General features: G+C 42.1%; 1 protein-coding gene across 1 annotated transcript in view; it reads right to left on the bottom strand.

The window, feature by feature from the left end:
- Nucleotides 1–14,283, bottom strand: part of ATXN10 (ataxin 10) — a 163,883-nt gene extending 149,600 nt beyond the window's left edge. The window contains exon 1 of the mRNA XM_012659791.1: nt 14,070–14,283. Coding sequence (XP_012515245.1) covers nt 14,070–14,185 — 116 coding nt within the window. The 5' untranslated portion in view covers nt 14,186–14,283. The remainder of the gene's footprint in view (nt 1–14,069) is intronic.
- Nucleotides 14,284–16,521: the final 2,238 nt, after the last annotated feature.

A 16,521-nucleotide genomic window follows, 5' to 3' on the forward strand; every position in this document is an offset into this window, starting at 1 on the left:
AACCAGAAAAAAAGAATCCAATTTCCAAATGTCCTGTTCAGAAAATTGCTTTTACCTATTTTTGTGGGGAGGTAGGCTGACCTTGTCTATTCCAGCTCCTCAATTTAAAGCACAAAATAAAAGAGCTACATATACTGAGCACTTAGTATGTGACAGGCACTGTTTGTGTCCCTTTTCATGTGTTATCTCATTTAATCTCTTCAATAACCTTATGAAGCCAACGCTGGCCTCTCCATTTACATATGAAGTAAGTGAGTCAGAGACAAGGTTAGGTAACTTTGCTGCATCACTCAGCTACATACTGGCAGAGCCACAATTCGAACCGAAGCACTCTGGCCCAAGTACTTCCACACCCTGTGACAACCCAAATCCCAGTCTCAGTGACTGTTCATGCGTATGGATCTGTCCTTAATCAGAACAGAATACCTGTACCTCACGTCCTAGACAGAATATAACCTGGTCCTCTGCCACCCACTATGTGCCTAAGTTCAATTACAAGGAACAGTATTTACACAGGACTGCTAGAGGACAAGGGTGCAACCCACTCTCTAGATACCCTGAAGCCGCGACACTCGAACCAAACTTCTATATATTCCACTACACAGATGAGAGGGAGGGAGGCAGGGAGGAAGAATGTAAAGTGTGCCAGCTCTTCCACCAAGAATGTGCGCCTAGGGAGAAAGATAATGCCGCCTGTGGGCATCTCTGTCTCCACATGCCTCTCATGCCAGAAGCACTGCCTGCACTGGCTATCATTCCAGAGCTCTGAAGATAAGTTTTTTGTGCAACATGGCATCTAAATGCAAGCCAAATTCCTCATTCCATAAATCCCATAAAGAAACAGCAATCTGTTCTAATGTTAGAAGAAAAATTGCCACGTTGGACAATCTAAGAGATTCTCACAGATGATTCTGACCCATATGAATTTTCTCCTTCTGCTCTCACAATTTTCTCCACAGTCCCCTGCCCTTCATCCTTGTAGTGAGCTGGACCAGGAGGGAGCTGCGTGTGGACTCAGAACTACTGCGACTGAGCCGCTCGGGTGCTGCAGAGACACTCCATGGATGTCCCCTGTCCCTCCCTGAGCTTCAGTACCATGAGTCCTTGGACACCAAGTGGTATGTTTTTATCTTATGGATAGATAATAGAAATCACAGTATTTATTATGTTTTCCTCTCTGTCTGGGCCTTTAATAAATCTGGAGTCAAATTTATGACCCATGTTAAACAAATACGGGAATCCTTATTTTTTTCTCTCTGGCTATTCCCTTCTTCCTAATTTCCTCCCTTATCTTTTTTTTTAATTGTATTTCTTTTTTAAGGCACTTCAAATTTGGTTTTGGAAAGAGGCAGAATATAAATTAATCAACTAAACCACACATCAAGTAATTTGCTTGTATCTGCCCTAGTCGGCCCACTCCAAGTGAGGATCACAAAACTTTCACCTGGTCCTCTGCCACCTGCCCCTCACATGGGCACCACCTGCCCACTGTGAGTGGTCTTCCCTCACGTCAGCCCTTGAAATCCTTGGAATCAAACTATGGTACAGACTAAACAAGATGGAAGAAAAGCAATGTTCTTAGGAAAACTGGAAAACTGATATTCTAACCATAGAACAGCAAGTTCATGAACTATCTTATGAATAATTCCCAATGTTACATGTTAATTTGTCATATGTGCACCATGCCTTTATACTTTTAACCAAATGAAAAATGTTTAACTGAGCTAAAACCAACAAAAAGATTCCTGAAATCCAAATAACTATTAATAGCTACTAAAGAGTAATCATAGCAATATCTATATTTGGCACACAGTATTTCACGTTTGCCATATAAAGAGAAAATAATTTGGGATTGTGATCACTGTCATTGCTCACCCCACGAATTCCTGAAAACACCTAGCCCTCTAGAATGTCCTTCCCATACCATCCCCACCCAATTCTCTGCCTGGGAGAATCCTGCATCTCCCTTCAAACCTTTCGAAAACTCACAGCCCTGATGAAACGCCTCCACTACTCCAGGCAAACTGGCTCCCATCTCTATGCTGCCCTGGAACGCTGTTCATAAGACTAGAACTTGTCCACATCAGATAATATTTCCTTATTCTATCTCTCCAGCTAGACTCTAAGTTCCCGAAACATAGAGACTGTATTTTTGTTTTCTATATCTCCAGGGCCCAGAACTGCCACTAATTCAATGTGTTCAAGTTTAAAACAGCAATGAGACTGTTTGCACACTTGAGTGGCCCCTGCCTGCATCACAGCCTTGCTATGTAATTCCAGCACTTACTGAGCCTGTGCTCAGAGCTGGGCACCAGGCCTCCTGTGAGCAGTGAAATCAGAGCTCTTTCAGGCAGCAACTGAAAGAAGGGAAATGCTGAGGCATCAGATCAACTCTCCCCTTACAATTAAGAAATCCACATATCCTAGACTAAGAAACTTGGAAAATGGTCATATTTTAAGATGCGGATATAATGCACATATCTTATGACAGTTATTTAACAAACATCTAATTTTTCCTTCCCCATTAAATGATACAATGGATAAGCTTGTGGGATGGGAAGGAGTTGTAACCTAATTAACTATATTTTAAATTTCTTGACAGCAGAGAACATGTTTTAGATGTCTGCTTCCCTCTATAAAAGGTAGCAATAAAAAAAGAAAAAAAGTCTTCTTCTAGAGCCATATAATAAATAGCTATAGATTCTATTCCCCATAGTTTTACACAATACATTAACAATTTTCACCAGATGAGGACAAAGAAGTTTCTATTCAATCACACTAAATTCTATGAAAGCATTTAACTCTTCTATACATCTATACCTTCTCTGTAGCCTTGAAAGAAAACTATTCGGCATTACAGATCCAAAGCAGGTCTAGTGTCCTCTGTCTGCAAAATCCATGTTCACTGTCAAGACAATGCAGCTAAAAATGTGTAATGATTAACGACAATGAAATAGCTAGTACAGATCAGTCAATCACTCTAATATTACAAACGTTATTAATAATAATAACTGCTGTCATTTCTGCTTTAACCAAACCAACAAAATATATTCACAAAGACTTTAAAAAGCTTAGCTACTTCATTCACAGAAGGCACAAAGTACTTACAAGGACAATTAAAATTCAACTGTTAGACATTCCTATTAGAAAGGAATGCATACCCTGAAGACAATATATAAATGAAATGTTACATTACAGAAAAAAAAATCCTTTGAATTATACAAAAGGTAGAATTTCATTTCCTTCAAGTCTGAACAGATCTGTAGGGTTTAATCTTGGCAAGTCTTGTTTGAGTGAAATTAAAGAAAACTACCTGTGATTACATGTAACAGGTTAGATAGGTCTAACATACTATATATACACACATTTTACAATTAATTCATCAGGTGGGAAAAGAAAACTACACGCTAGTCATTGTAATGCCAACAACTAAGATTTTCATACTTGTTAAAAGATTTATTCTAATACTTTAGATTTAATTAAAAACTAGCATGGGTAGTTTAGAGTAGTTTAACCACTGTTGTTGAGAAAAACTATCAAAATATACACCAGTTCAGAGATTAAAATAACAATCACTGGTTGTTATTTAAAACCATAAATCTTGCTTATTGATTTAACTGGGCAAGACTGAATAAAAACAGAAAATAAAAACATTTGTATCTCCTGCCACAAACAGCCTGGGGCAAAATTTTGAGATCTGTGCAGAACTCAAACCTCTGCTTTTGTTATACTCTTCTCCCCTTTTCTGTCACATCCAGGACTCTGAAGCTGTTCCTGACAACCCGGACCGATCCATTTTGCAGGATCACAAACTTTTTCTGTAAAGGGCCAGAGAGTATTTTAAGCTCTGATGGTCAGTCTCCGCCACACCTCTCCACTCCGCCCTTACGGCACAAAAGCAGCCACAGGCAACACCTCAAGGAGTGAACATAGCTAGGTTCCAATGAAACTCAGTTATGGACACCAAAACTTAAAGTTCATATAATTTTCAAGTGTCACAAAGTTTTATTATTTACCCAACCATTTAAAAACGTAAAACCATTCTTAACTCATGGGCCTTAAAAAAAAAAAAAAAAACAGGGACTGGGCCAGATTTGCCCATGGTTTTGCAACCCCTGCTTTAAAGGGTCCCAAACATCCCAGTTCATCCCCACAAATTACATGCCAGTCATGGTGGCTCACGCCTGTAATCCTAGCACTTTGAGAGGCTGAGGCGGGAGCATTGCTTGAGGCCAGGAGTTTGAGACCAGCCAGAGCACAAGCAAGACCCCCGTCTCTACAAAAAAATAGAAAAAGAAGCCAGGCATGGCAGCACATGCCTGCAGTCCCAGCTAGTTGGGAGGCTGAGGCAAGAGGATCACTGGAGCCCAGGAGTTTGAGGTCGCTGTGAGCTAGGCTGACACCACTGCACTCTAGCTTGGGCGACAGAGCAAGATCCTGTCTCCAAAAAAAAAAAAAACAAAAACAAAAACACATGATTTCTCTTTCTCATTGTCCTCACATTAAAAATTCACCCGTCATCAGAACAAACAGAATCTCAAATACGTTACGCTAAATGAAAGCAGTTCCTGGAAATTATCCTCTGGTTATTTTCTCAGTAAAATAGAAAGCTGAGAATGAAGATGAGGGAGAGGCAATGGAAACTTAGAAAGAGTAAAAGGCATGAGAGAGCTGGCCAGGAGAGCAGGATCCAAAATGCCTACCGAGGCCAGTGACCATCCCTGTAAGTGAGACCAGTTGGCACGGCTATGTGTTTCTCTCCAGCCTCATTCAGCCACTTGGTGCAGCACAAAGGAAACAGCAGGTTGTATTTAGCCAGAGCTGGGGTCTAACCAGTGAAGAGAGGAGACAAGGGAGGATGTACACAAGGAAATGCTTTTATCACTGATCCACGGATCTAAGCTGGATTAAGGGAAGGTGAACATTAAGTAGGGGACTGAAGAACAAACGGACAGTAGCAGGATCAACAGGCCACAGGTCCTGTGGTGCTGAAGACTTATTGCAGTAGGGGCCCTAAAGAAAGGACAAAACAGGAAGGCAGAGAGCGGGACCCGTGAAGGTCAGACTGAGGAGGGAACGCAGCTATAGTGAACACCAAGGTCTCAGTAGGTTCAGTGATGTGTGGGTCAAGCTCACTAAAGGAAAGAACATCAAGGAAATCAGGTCAGGGTAATGAAAGGATAATCTATGTAAACACTGAAATAACCAAGATTTAAGACAGAAAAAGTAACAGAGTTAACAGTGAACTAGGGCTAAACTCTTCAAAGAATGTGGTAGAATGACCCACAGATCTCTTAACTACAAAAGTGATTGAACGGGTGGCACTCTGATGGCACGCACGAGACAGCTGGAGGGGTGTACGGAGGGAAAAGGTCTGGGACGGCAATCACAATCCAGGAAAACACCTACCACACCTCTGAGCCCGCAGTACACGCAATGCGGGAGAGAAAACAGCCCCCCAGTAACAAGGACTTCTGGAAAGGTACGTTCTCAGAAGAGAGCCACATTTCGCTTAGATTAGGAAGATGAAAGGAATGTCAGGGAAGTCAAGAATCCAGGGAATTTTGCTGAGGGCACATGGGAAGGTTTTAAGAGCTGGGAAATCAGGAAAGGATTCGTGTAAAGACTTAGGAGAATGAGAGTCCAGGGAATGAGAGAAAACCTAGGAGCTTCCCATATAAATCAGAAAATCAGCACGTGAACTTCTAGCAAAAATCCTATTGAGATTTTGTTTTGAATGGCACTGAATCCACAGGTCAACTTGGGAAGAACTGATGTCTCTGTTATCGAGGTTTCCTATAATGTAATAGTATATCTTAGCATTTAAGTCTTCTTACATGTTTTTAATAAGGCTTTATAATATGATGACGATGATGACGATAATGACTGCAGCTAACACTGAAACTGTGCCCATTATGTGCCAGATACTGTTCTAAGCACTACAAACTTCTCAATGGCTATAATGAGAGTATCACTCACTTGCAAATCATCTTTTTAATTCTAATATAACCACCCTAAGCTTGTGGCCATCAGAGAGCCCAGCTCAGCTTGGTGATCATCCCAGGGTTCCTTTGCTTTTGAGAGTCCTTGCCCACAGTCCAGTGACCAAGCCCTCAGGTCAAGTGACCACTACAAAAGACTGGAAGAATCAAAGAGCTGAGAAACTCTCCTCTGAGGATACTGGTGGTCACAATCCTAACCTTATTTATTTTGACTGGCTGGCTCAAACTCTTTCCTGTCTACTTCACGCACTTAAGATAATTGAATGTGAGAGGTGGCTCACACTGACCACTTCTGTATTTTGAAGCTGAGTCAGAACACCTTACCAAACGGTTCCATGTGGCATTCCAGCTCATGGCATAGGTAAAAATAAAGGAAACTGCCAACACACTCTAAAAAGTTCTTTTTATAGTGTAACTTAATTGATGTTGTCTCTCAACAAAGTTGGGCTGAATCATGGTTGAGTCAAAACACCATATGGCATCCTTAGCTAAGCTGATGACTCGTGTGGGGTTTTTTGTTTTCAGGGTTTCTATGTGTGTTTTTGGTGCAAAGATGCTTGCTGGCCGGAGGCTCAGTAATGTTTGGGGAAAACTCATGTGTGTGTATACACAGATGGATAGGTTTATTTTTTTACTTCTGTGGTATGTTGACCTCTAAAGCGCTTAATCTATTCACTTTCTTTACAGAAGTTAGTCAACATATTTATACAAGCAATTAACAATACCAAGTCTTTTTTTTAGCCCTTGAAATCATAGTCATCTGTCTTTTGATGTTTTCTACACCCTCCTAGTCTTTCTTCTATGCTCTCATTTTATAGCTAATGACTCAAGAAAATTAAATATTCAAGGAAATAAAAACACTATTAAGTGTTCATTATGTGCTAGTCTGAAAGTAGATACCAAGAATACAAATATAAATAAGCTCTCCTGCTAGTGGGTTGGCAGGTAATTAAGGTAATACTTTGTGTGAAATTCTTTGAAAGAGGTGCACACACAGTGCCAAGGGAACATGGGGGAGAAGCACCTAGAGGTCAGAAATGACTTTTAATAGGAGGTGAAATCATAATTAAATCTTGAGGGAAAACCAGGAGTGTATGTATGAAGGCATAAGACATTTATATTTCCAAATTTAATATTACAGCATTTGAGCTATTCCTATGTCCCTAGTTCAAAGTAAGCTAAACATAGTTCATTTTACCATATCAACTACATATTATAGCTGCAACACTAAGCACAGAGCTTGGCACATATGTATGTGGAGTGATGAAATGAATGAATAATACAGTAAACTGAATTAACAGCTTTTCAGTAATTTGAGTAATTATTATCAAGTGGCTCTCTGTCAGCACAAAGAAGTGATGATCTCATTGGAGCCACTGGTTGCTCACTGCTCTATTCAGTTCAACATTTACTGAGTACCCAAAATGGGCCAGACACCCTGCTAGAAGATACCATAGAGAAGACAGCCCCTGCCCTCAAGAAAGGAACTATCAAGTAGGGAAAAAGACATATAAAAGGATATTTCATTATGAAATGAAACGAGCAGTGAGGGAGGAAAGTTCACATTTTAAACACCTCCCCTCCATTCCAAACAAAGCAATAATATGGGGTTTTTTTTATTGTAATTGTATGCTTCACAACCTCACCAAAATTTGGTGCAGTCAGTCATTTTAATTTTAGCCATTCTAATGGGTATGCTGAATGATCTTACATGGTTTTGTTTAAACAGCTCTACTGACATATAGGTTTTTGAGTTATTATATTGTAACAGTATTTCCATAGCATATCATTCATCCATTTAAAGCATACAACCCAATAGATTTTCATATATTATATTACTAATTTTAATTGTTGTAAAGTACATATAACATAAAACATGCCATTTTAACCACTGTTAAGTATACAATTCAGTGGCTTTAATTACATCCACAATGTTGTACAACTATCACCACTATTTCCAAAACTTTTTAAATACCCAAATAGAAACTCCGTAACCATCAAGCAGTAACTCCCCATTTCCCCTTCCCCAAACCCGGGTAATCTCTAATCTACTTTCATCTCTGTGAATTTGTCTACTCTAGATACTTCATAAAAGTGGAATCATACAATATTTGTCCTTTTTCGTTTCCCTTGGGTACATACCTAAGAGTAGAATTGCTTGCTCATATTTTGTTTAGCTCTTGGAGGAACCCCAAACCTCTCTAGTAGCCACAGCATTTTACATTCCCACCAGCGATGGATGGGGGTTCCAATTTCTCCAAATCCCCCCCAGTACTTGTTCTTTTCCATTTTTTTTGATAAAAGCCTCCTAAAGTATCTCATTACGGTTTTAACTGCATTTCCCTAGTGACTAATGATGTTGAGCACTTTATATGTTTATTGTTGTTTATATATCTTTCTTTGTGAAACACATAAGTTTTTTGCCCAATTTTTCAATTGAGTTGTAGGAGTCTTTATTGAGTTGTAGGAGTACTTTATATGTTCTGAAACAAGTCCTTTGTCAGATATATACATTCATTGCAAACACTTTCTCTAAGCCTGGGGCTTGCCTTTTCATTTTCTTAATGGTGTCTTTGGATGAGAAGTTTTTCATTTTGATGGTCTAATTTGATAAAGTCACTATTTTCCTTACATGGTTAGTGTTGTCTGTGTCCTAGATAAGAAATGTTTGCCTACACCCAAGATCACAAAGATATTCTCTCATGTTTTCTTCTCAGCACTTTATAATTTTAGCTTTTACATTTAGGTCTATAATCCATGTTGAAATAAATGTGAGGTGTGGGTCAAGGCTCATCTTATTCCAATTAAATATGTAGTTATTCCACCACCATATGTTGAACGAAATAAATTTTTTAGGTTGACTTTCGTTTTGAGTTTGCAAACATTTTGCAAAGGGAAGATACCTGGCAATGGCCTCAATTTTTCACGCACAATATTCAGCATTCAATAAAAAAGATAGGATCAAATGACTAAACATAAAAAGACAAAAATTGACTATAGAGTTATCATGTACATCCTTTAAAATAACTATAATTCATATGCTCAAGATAGAAGATAATATGAATTGACAGGGTAGAGAAATCTATTTTTAAAAAGAATCAAACAGAAATTCTATAATACAATAACTGAAAAAGCAAATACCTGAAATTAAGAACACAAGAGATGACAGTAGATGAGATAAGGAAGAAAAGAGGATAGAAAACTGGAAGGCGGGATAGTAGAAAATTTTCAACCAGAAGCTTGGAGAGAAAAAAAAATGGAAAATACAGAAAAGTGCCTATGAGACAATGAATATAGTGAAAGGTTTAACATACGTGTAATTGGAGTCCCAGAATGAAAGGAGTGAATGGAGAGAAGCAATATTTGAAGAACAGTAGCTGACAATTTCTCAAACTGCTCAAAATCATCAAATTCAAGAAGCGTTATCCAAACAGGATAATTACAAAAAAGCCAAACATATCTGCTCTCATAGGCCTTCCATTCCAGGAGAGCAAGAATAAATTAAAACTACTATAAATAATTAAATTATATAGTATGTTAGAATATAACAAGTGCCTTATAAAAAAACGAAAATAGAACTTCTAAAGTCAAGGGGTTCGGAAGTATGGAGGGAAGTATACACTGCACTATTAGACGAGATGTACAAAACCTTGAGGTAAACAAAAAAAACAAATTTAACTATACACAGATTATAGAGGAAAAATAAGCCACATATAAAAAAACGAAAATAGAACTTCTAAAGTCAAGGGGTTCGGAAGTATGGAGGGAAGTATACACTGCACTATTAGATGAGATGTACAAAACCTTGAGGTAAACAAAAAAAACAATTTTAACTATACACAGATTATAGAGGAAAAATAAGCCACATTGAGAAAAGCTAAAAAAATAAAAATAAAAAAATTACTGTCTACATGAGTAAGAAAAAGACCAAGCAAATACAACGACTAATAAGCCATACAAACAACAGCAATGCCACAAGAAAGTGTCTACTATTTTCAACTCTATGCTAGACGCTAGGGGTACAGTGAATGTGATATGCTCACTTTATTCAAGAAGCTTGTCAGATAGAGGGGCAATGAGCTATCAGTTTGAGATGAATTTATAGAAGATAGTATCCAGACGTTACATTATTTCAAGAATATTCAGGAGCCAGAACATAATCCTCCCTATAGAAAACAATAAATTCCAGAGCAGCACTACCCAACAGAACTTTCTGCCTGATGGAAATATTCTGTATCTGTGCTGTCACGATCACATGTAGCCACTGAGCACTAAAGACACAGCTAATCCAACTAAGGAACTGAATTGTTAATTTTATTTATTTTCAATTAATTTAAATTTAAGTAGCCACATTTGGCTAGTAGCTACTTAATGAACAGCACAGGTATAGAGTATGATAACCCATCTCGCTTGGCTCTATACTTTTCCTTGTGGGGTCTGGATAGGCTTAGGGATACTTTATTTTCCACAGAGAAGAAACAGCTGAGGAATATTTTAATACTGACATTTTATGACCATAAGCAATTGTCTAAAGAATTTTAGTGACTAAGAGACTGTTCAAGTGGTTTACAAAATATGGTTAATACAGAGCATAGAGAATTTTGACTGGTGTATTAATGACTTATTGCTATACAGCAAATCACCTCAAACTTTAGCACTTAAAACAGTAACATTTATGATCTCACACAGGTCTGAGGATGAGAAATCTGGGAGTGGCTCAGGGTCTCATGCGGTTGCACACGTGGCTGAGGATGCACACACTGGGACTGAGAGAATCTGCTTCCAAGGTGGTTCCTCACGTGGTTGGCAGGAGGCCTCAGTTCCTCACCACACAGCTCTCTGCGTATGGATGCTTGAGTGTCCTCAGGACATGGCAGCTGGCTCTATCAGAATGAGTGAGCCACCCGAGTGCAAAGAGGAAACTGCAACTCAGACCTAACCTGAAAAGTTACACACTATCACTTCTGCCATATTCTCATCTTCAAAAATAAGTCATTAAGTTCAGCCCACACCCAAGGGGGAAAGAATTAACCTCCTCCTCTTAAAGGACAGAGTACCAAAGAATTTGTAGGCATATCTAAAACTACTACAATGGGATGTAAGAATTTCCTCTCACCTGGGGGTTGCTAAAAATTGTAATGAAATCCTGGAATCACTCTGGAAACCCAAAAATTAGAATGAATCATTGTCTTCTTGAAATAGCTTCCAATGTCTTCCACAAGGCAGGATATTAAACATAAATGGTTCTCAGTCACTTACAGCCCAGTTATTTTTTAATAGCAGATCCTAAATAAATGGCATCTACTATAGAAACGGCACTGCGCAATACATATAAAATTACAGAACCTCACAATAATCCCACAAAGTAGCTATTATCAATCCCATTTTCAAGATGAGAGATAAGAAGTCTACAGAGACTAAGCAGGATTCATATCCAGGACTCCATGTTCCTGTTCCACTGCATGGCGCCCCTATTACTCAGGCTAGCACAGACAGAAGTTTATTTTATGGCACTGAAGATCTCAAAAGAATTACAAAATAGATTATTTCTAACATTCTTCTTATCTTTTGGTGGAATGTCCCACTTTCCTCACTCTGTTTTTGCTTTGGTATTTTCTATCTGCTACTCTGAGGACTCATTTTGTTCTGCTTTATGTCTCATCCACCTCCTAGCACGTCAGCCCAGCCTCCCCCAGGTCCATGTGCATTCCCGTTCATGCCAGACAATAGCACTAGGCCCTCTCTCAAGAGATGTCCCCCTTCCCCAGGACAAATGCTGGATCGCTGAGTGTCAGAACTGGAGGAATCCTCAGAGCAGCTGGAGTCTGGACCAAACGTCACAAGACCCCTAGTGATTTGCCCAAAGACACAGAGAAGCAGTGACAGAACCAAGACCAGAGGCCTGTCCACGTAAACCCGTATCGAGAGCTCTCTGCACCACCACACAACTGTGTGTCTCATCATCGCAGGACCTGCACATTAGTTCATCTTCCTGGCCTCCGAATTCTGCCTAGAACGAGGACACTGCCCCAGAAGAAGTCAGACCAAATCCAGGAAACAACCTCATATCCTCATTCTCCCCCAACAATCCAACTGGTCTCTGAGTCCTTTCCATTCAACCTTATAAATAAATATCTCTCAATGTTTATTCTACTCATCCCCATGGACAACATCCTAATTCAGGCACGTTTCTATTTCACTTGAGCTTCTGCGACAGCTCCTTAAAGTTCTCCCAGACTCTAGTTTCACCCTCTCTCATTTCCCACAATGGCAGAGGGAGAGATCTTTCTAACATGCAGATCTTATCATGCCACTCCCTTGATAAAAAACCTTCAACGGCTCCCCACAGCTACTCTCACAAGAGACCAAGGGCCTTGTAAACTAGCTCAGGGTCTTGGATTTTCTCCTACATGTTGTAACAGAAAGGTACCAGAAACTTTACCTTTGTTATTTCATTTAATCCTCTCAGTTGCTCAGCAAAATCAACACATAGCCCCTCTGCAGACACTATTCTTTCTAGTTAGTCCTCTCTTCTGAAAGCCAAGCACCTGAAGTAATCTTAAAGCCTTTCCTGGCTGACCAATCCATCCAACAGATCCATGTGCTCCCTCTGTGCCAACACCTCTTCTTGTACAGACCTTCATTAGTATGTGTTTACACAGCAAATTCCCTGCCATGCTTGATAAAAAGGATCATGTCATTCATCTTTGTACCCTAAGCCTCTAGCAAAGAACCTGTTTCATAGTAGGTGCTCAATAAATGGTTGATGACTGTTACTCACTATAAGGACAGTCATCATGGTACAAATATGCCTAAGCATTAAATTAAACAACATATTCCCCCCAAAGGCCCAAGTGCCCAGGACTTTTAGCATCCTTTCAGCAGCTCCACACTTCCCACCATGATGTGAGGTACAGGGCATGCTCAGACCAGGTGTCTAGTTTAAAAAGAGGATTCTGGTGATCATCTGGACCAACCCAAATCTAGGTGTTCCTTTTTTCTATGCTCTCTCTGCTCTTTCTACATAACCCCATGATTTATGTTATCTTGGGTCCCTTAACAGAGTAAGGACCTTTCATTTTCCTATCTCATCACCTAGCACAATACCCAATACATGAGGGACCATCAATCAATCTGTTAAGTGATAGCAGTATCAGCTAATATTTATTTAGCACGTTATCAGGTAATGTCCTAAGGATCTAGATGCATTATCTCATTTAATCCTCGTAACAATACCACCAGGGAGGTACTATTAATATTCAACATTATTCACATTAAACAGATGATCAAACTGAGGCCCAGCGAATAGAACAAAATCAAACAGGCATTGAGTGAGGGCTTCACATATTTTATATTCTCGCATGCTTTATTTCATTAATTCCTCTGTACAACCCAGCAGTGAAGTTATGTTTTATATTCCCATTTTAGGCAAGAAATCTAAGGCGTGGATAAAGTGCACAGTAACATGCAGCTTTAAGTCCAGGAACCAAATCCAGGTCTGTCGAGACTTCTGGGCTATCTCGCTGCCTCTAGCTTCTCTTTTACCTGGCTATCTTGCCCCTCAGTGGCAGAATCAAAATTTGGCGACCCCTGACACTGCTCTTCCACACTGCACAAAACGCTGCGCCGTGGGGGGCGGCGACGCCTGGGCTCCACAGCCAAGCAGAGTGGAGTGCCAACCCACCCCCGTGCCTAGGAACCGCTTTGCCCGCACCCTCCCAACTCCCACGCCCGTAACGTGCGTCTCCCGCCAGGCTCCACGTCGGTGCCGCGCCCAGCCAGGGCCTGGAACAGCACCGCACACGATAGGGGCGCGAGCGTGTGCGGAGTTAACAAAACGGGCACGCGCGGCAAAGGGCTTCCCGGGTCACAGCTTCGCACCTAAAAGGGCGGGCGGGGAGCAAGCGTCCCCGCGGGGACGAGGCGAGGCCTGGAGGGCGCGCGGCCCAGGTGGCACTCGGGCCGCCAGCTCAGGCCTCGGCCTCCGCGCGTCCAGCGAGAGGGGCCGGCGCGGGGGTCCGGGCCTCCCTCCCCCTCCCGGGGCAGCCCCCCGCTCGGGCCCGTTACCGATTCCGCTGCTCTTTGAAGAGGGCCGTGAGCGCGCGGAGGGCCTCCAGGTCCTGGATGGGCGCCGGCACCATGACACCCGACAGCCGGGCGGGAGGCGTCCTGGGCGCCGCCATTTTGCCGCTCGCAGCACAGCCGAGCCGGGCGAGGTGGAGGCGGAGGAGGAGGGAAGAGGAGGAAGATGAGGAAAAGCAGGAGGAGGGCGCGCCCCGCACAGCCCTGACTGCCACAGCCGCCGCCGCCGCCGCCCGCACTGCCCCGAGGCTGCGCCGCGGCCGGGCCCCCGAGCGCTAGGCAGAGCCCGGGCTCGCCTCAGGCAGGAGGAGGGGACGACGCCGCGGAGGAGGGGTCGCCGCCGGAAGTCCCGCCTGAGAGGAGGGGGCGCCGGGCGGAAGTTCTGTGTGCAGGGGGAGGGAGGGGATATACTGGGGGTGTTTGAGAGGTGTCGGGGACCGGGGCTCCCCTCCGAGGGGAGAGGATGCCGGGCTTGGGGGGGGACCGCAACAGGGTCTTCGTTTTGGGAGGGGAAACGGGGTTCAACTGAGGAGAGGGGGGTCCACCTATGGGAAGGGGCTCGCGGAGAGAGGTTCCCCGCCCCCCCCCGGAGATGCCGGGCGGAGGGACCCCGGGGAGAGGAGGGGCCCCTACACACACACACACACACACACACACACACACACACACACACACACACACACACAGAGGGGCCCCTACACACACACACAGCCCACTGGCAGCTGGAGCCCCAGACCCTGCGAGCTCAGGCCGCAGGACTTACTGATCGTGCGCTGATCAATACCGATCACTTACCAGGCACTCAGCATAGGGTGAGAATACAATTCGAAGTCAAGAAGCTAAATTCTACAGCAGTAGGGTAAGAAGTGTTTTTTCCTAAGGAAAATGAATCCGACAAGGCTTCTCTGACTGGTGTTAATAACTCACATATTTTGTTTCCACCGCCCTTTATTATCTTGTATATGCCCTTCAACAAGAATTGTGGCCAAGCCTCGTGCTAGGTGCTGGAGATAGATCAATAAGGTTCCTCCAAACCTGAAAGAACTCGAAGACTGCTGAGGGAAAGAGAGAGGCAAACAGTTGAGTACAGTTGTTGACTGCTACGATAGAGGACTGTACAAATTGCCTTGGTACCACTTAAAATATGTAATTGCACACACTCTTGATATATTCCTATTGAAAATTAGGAGTGTGTTTATAATGTGGCACTTTTGACATTTTTTGCTAACTAGTATTTAAAGATACAATAAGCACCTCCAGAGCGTGCAGGAGAAATGAACCCTGCATGAGCAAGTTACCTGATGTTGTCGTTCATTTTACCCATAAAATTGACTACACATTCATTCATTCCACAAACTTTTCTGTGTGCTGACTGTGCGCCAGGCATTAGATCACCTAGCTATGCTCCAGACAATTCAAAAAGTTTAACAATCTTTAGGCTAGCAAGGAAAAATATCCCAGTTTTTTCCTGGAGCAGGGGGTAGTAAAATACACTTACAATGCATCAAGATCCTGACCCTTAGTTTTCTTATCTTCAATTGTAAAACAAAAGTAATTACTCTGAATCTTCCAAAAAGCATTCCCACAATATTCAAATTTCTTGCCTGTAATATTGCAATATACTCCTATTGCACTATTTTGCAAGAGACAATATTTTAATTGTCTCTTGGCCTCTGCTCTTGCTTCCCTATATTCTAGAGCCTTTAAAAATATGAGTCAACATTTCACTCTGCCTAAAACCCTCTAGTGGATTTCCATTTCACTCAGAGTAAAAGCCAAAGTTCTTCCATAGGAAAGACCCTAAATGGTCTGCCTCCCCCCCACCCGGCTCTGATTCTAGTTGCCTCCTCCCCGTTGTGCTCCCACCACACTGGCCTCCTTGTACTCTGTTGACCCAAAAGGAAGAAGCTGAGGCACAATTAATATAGAGAGTATATCTGGGCCAAGGTTGAGGACTGGGACACACTTTCAAAAAAAAAAAAACCCCTGAGCCTCCTTTTTGTTCTCCAGAGCACTCTCTAAGGCAACTTGGAAGTGTGAGGACTCAGTGTGGCTGGGTTACAGTTTGGTTTTATATATTTTAGGGAGACAGGGGTTACAAGTAAAGTTATAAATTAATACGTGGGAGGCATACATTGGTTTGGCCAGAAAAGGCGGGCCATTTCGAAGTGGGGGCTTACAGGTTATAGGTGGGTTTAAAGATTTTTTGAGGCCGGGCACGGTGGCTCACGTCTGTAATCCTAGCACTCTAAGAGGCAGAGACGGGCAGATTGTTTGAGCTCAGGAGTTCGAGACCAGCCTGAGCAAGAGCAACACCCCGTCTCTACTAAAAAAAAAACAGAAAGAAATTATCTGGACAACTAAAAATATATAGAAAAAATTAGCCGGGCATGGTGACACATGGCTGTAGTCCCAGCTACTCGGGAGGCTGAGGCAG

Source organism: Propithecus coquereli, unplaced genomic scaffold, assembly GCF_000956105.1.
Source record: "Propithecus coquereli isolate 6110/MARCELLA unplaced genomic scaffold, Pcoq_1.0 Scaffold633, whole genome shotgun sequence".
Lineage (NCBI taxonomy): Eukaryota > Metazoa > Chordata > Mammalia > Primates > Indriidae > Propithecus > Propithecus coquereli.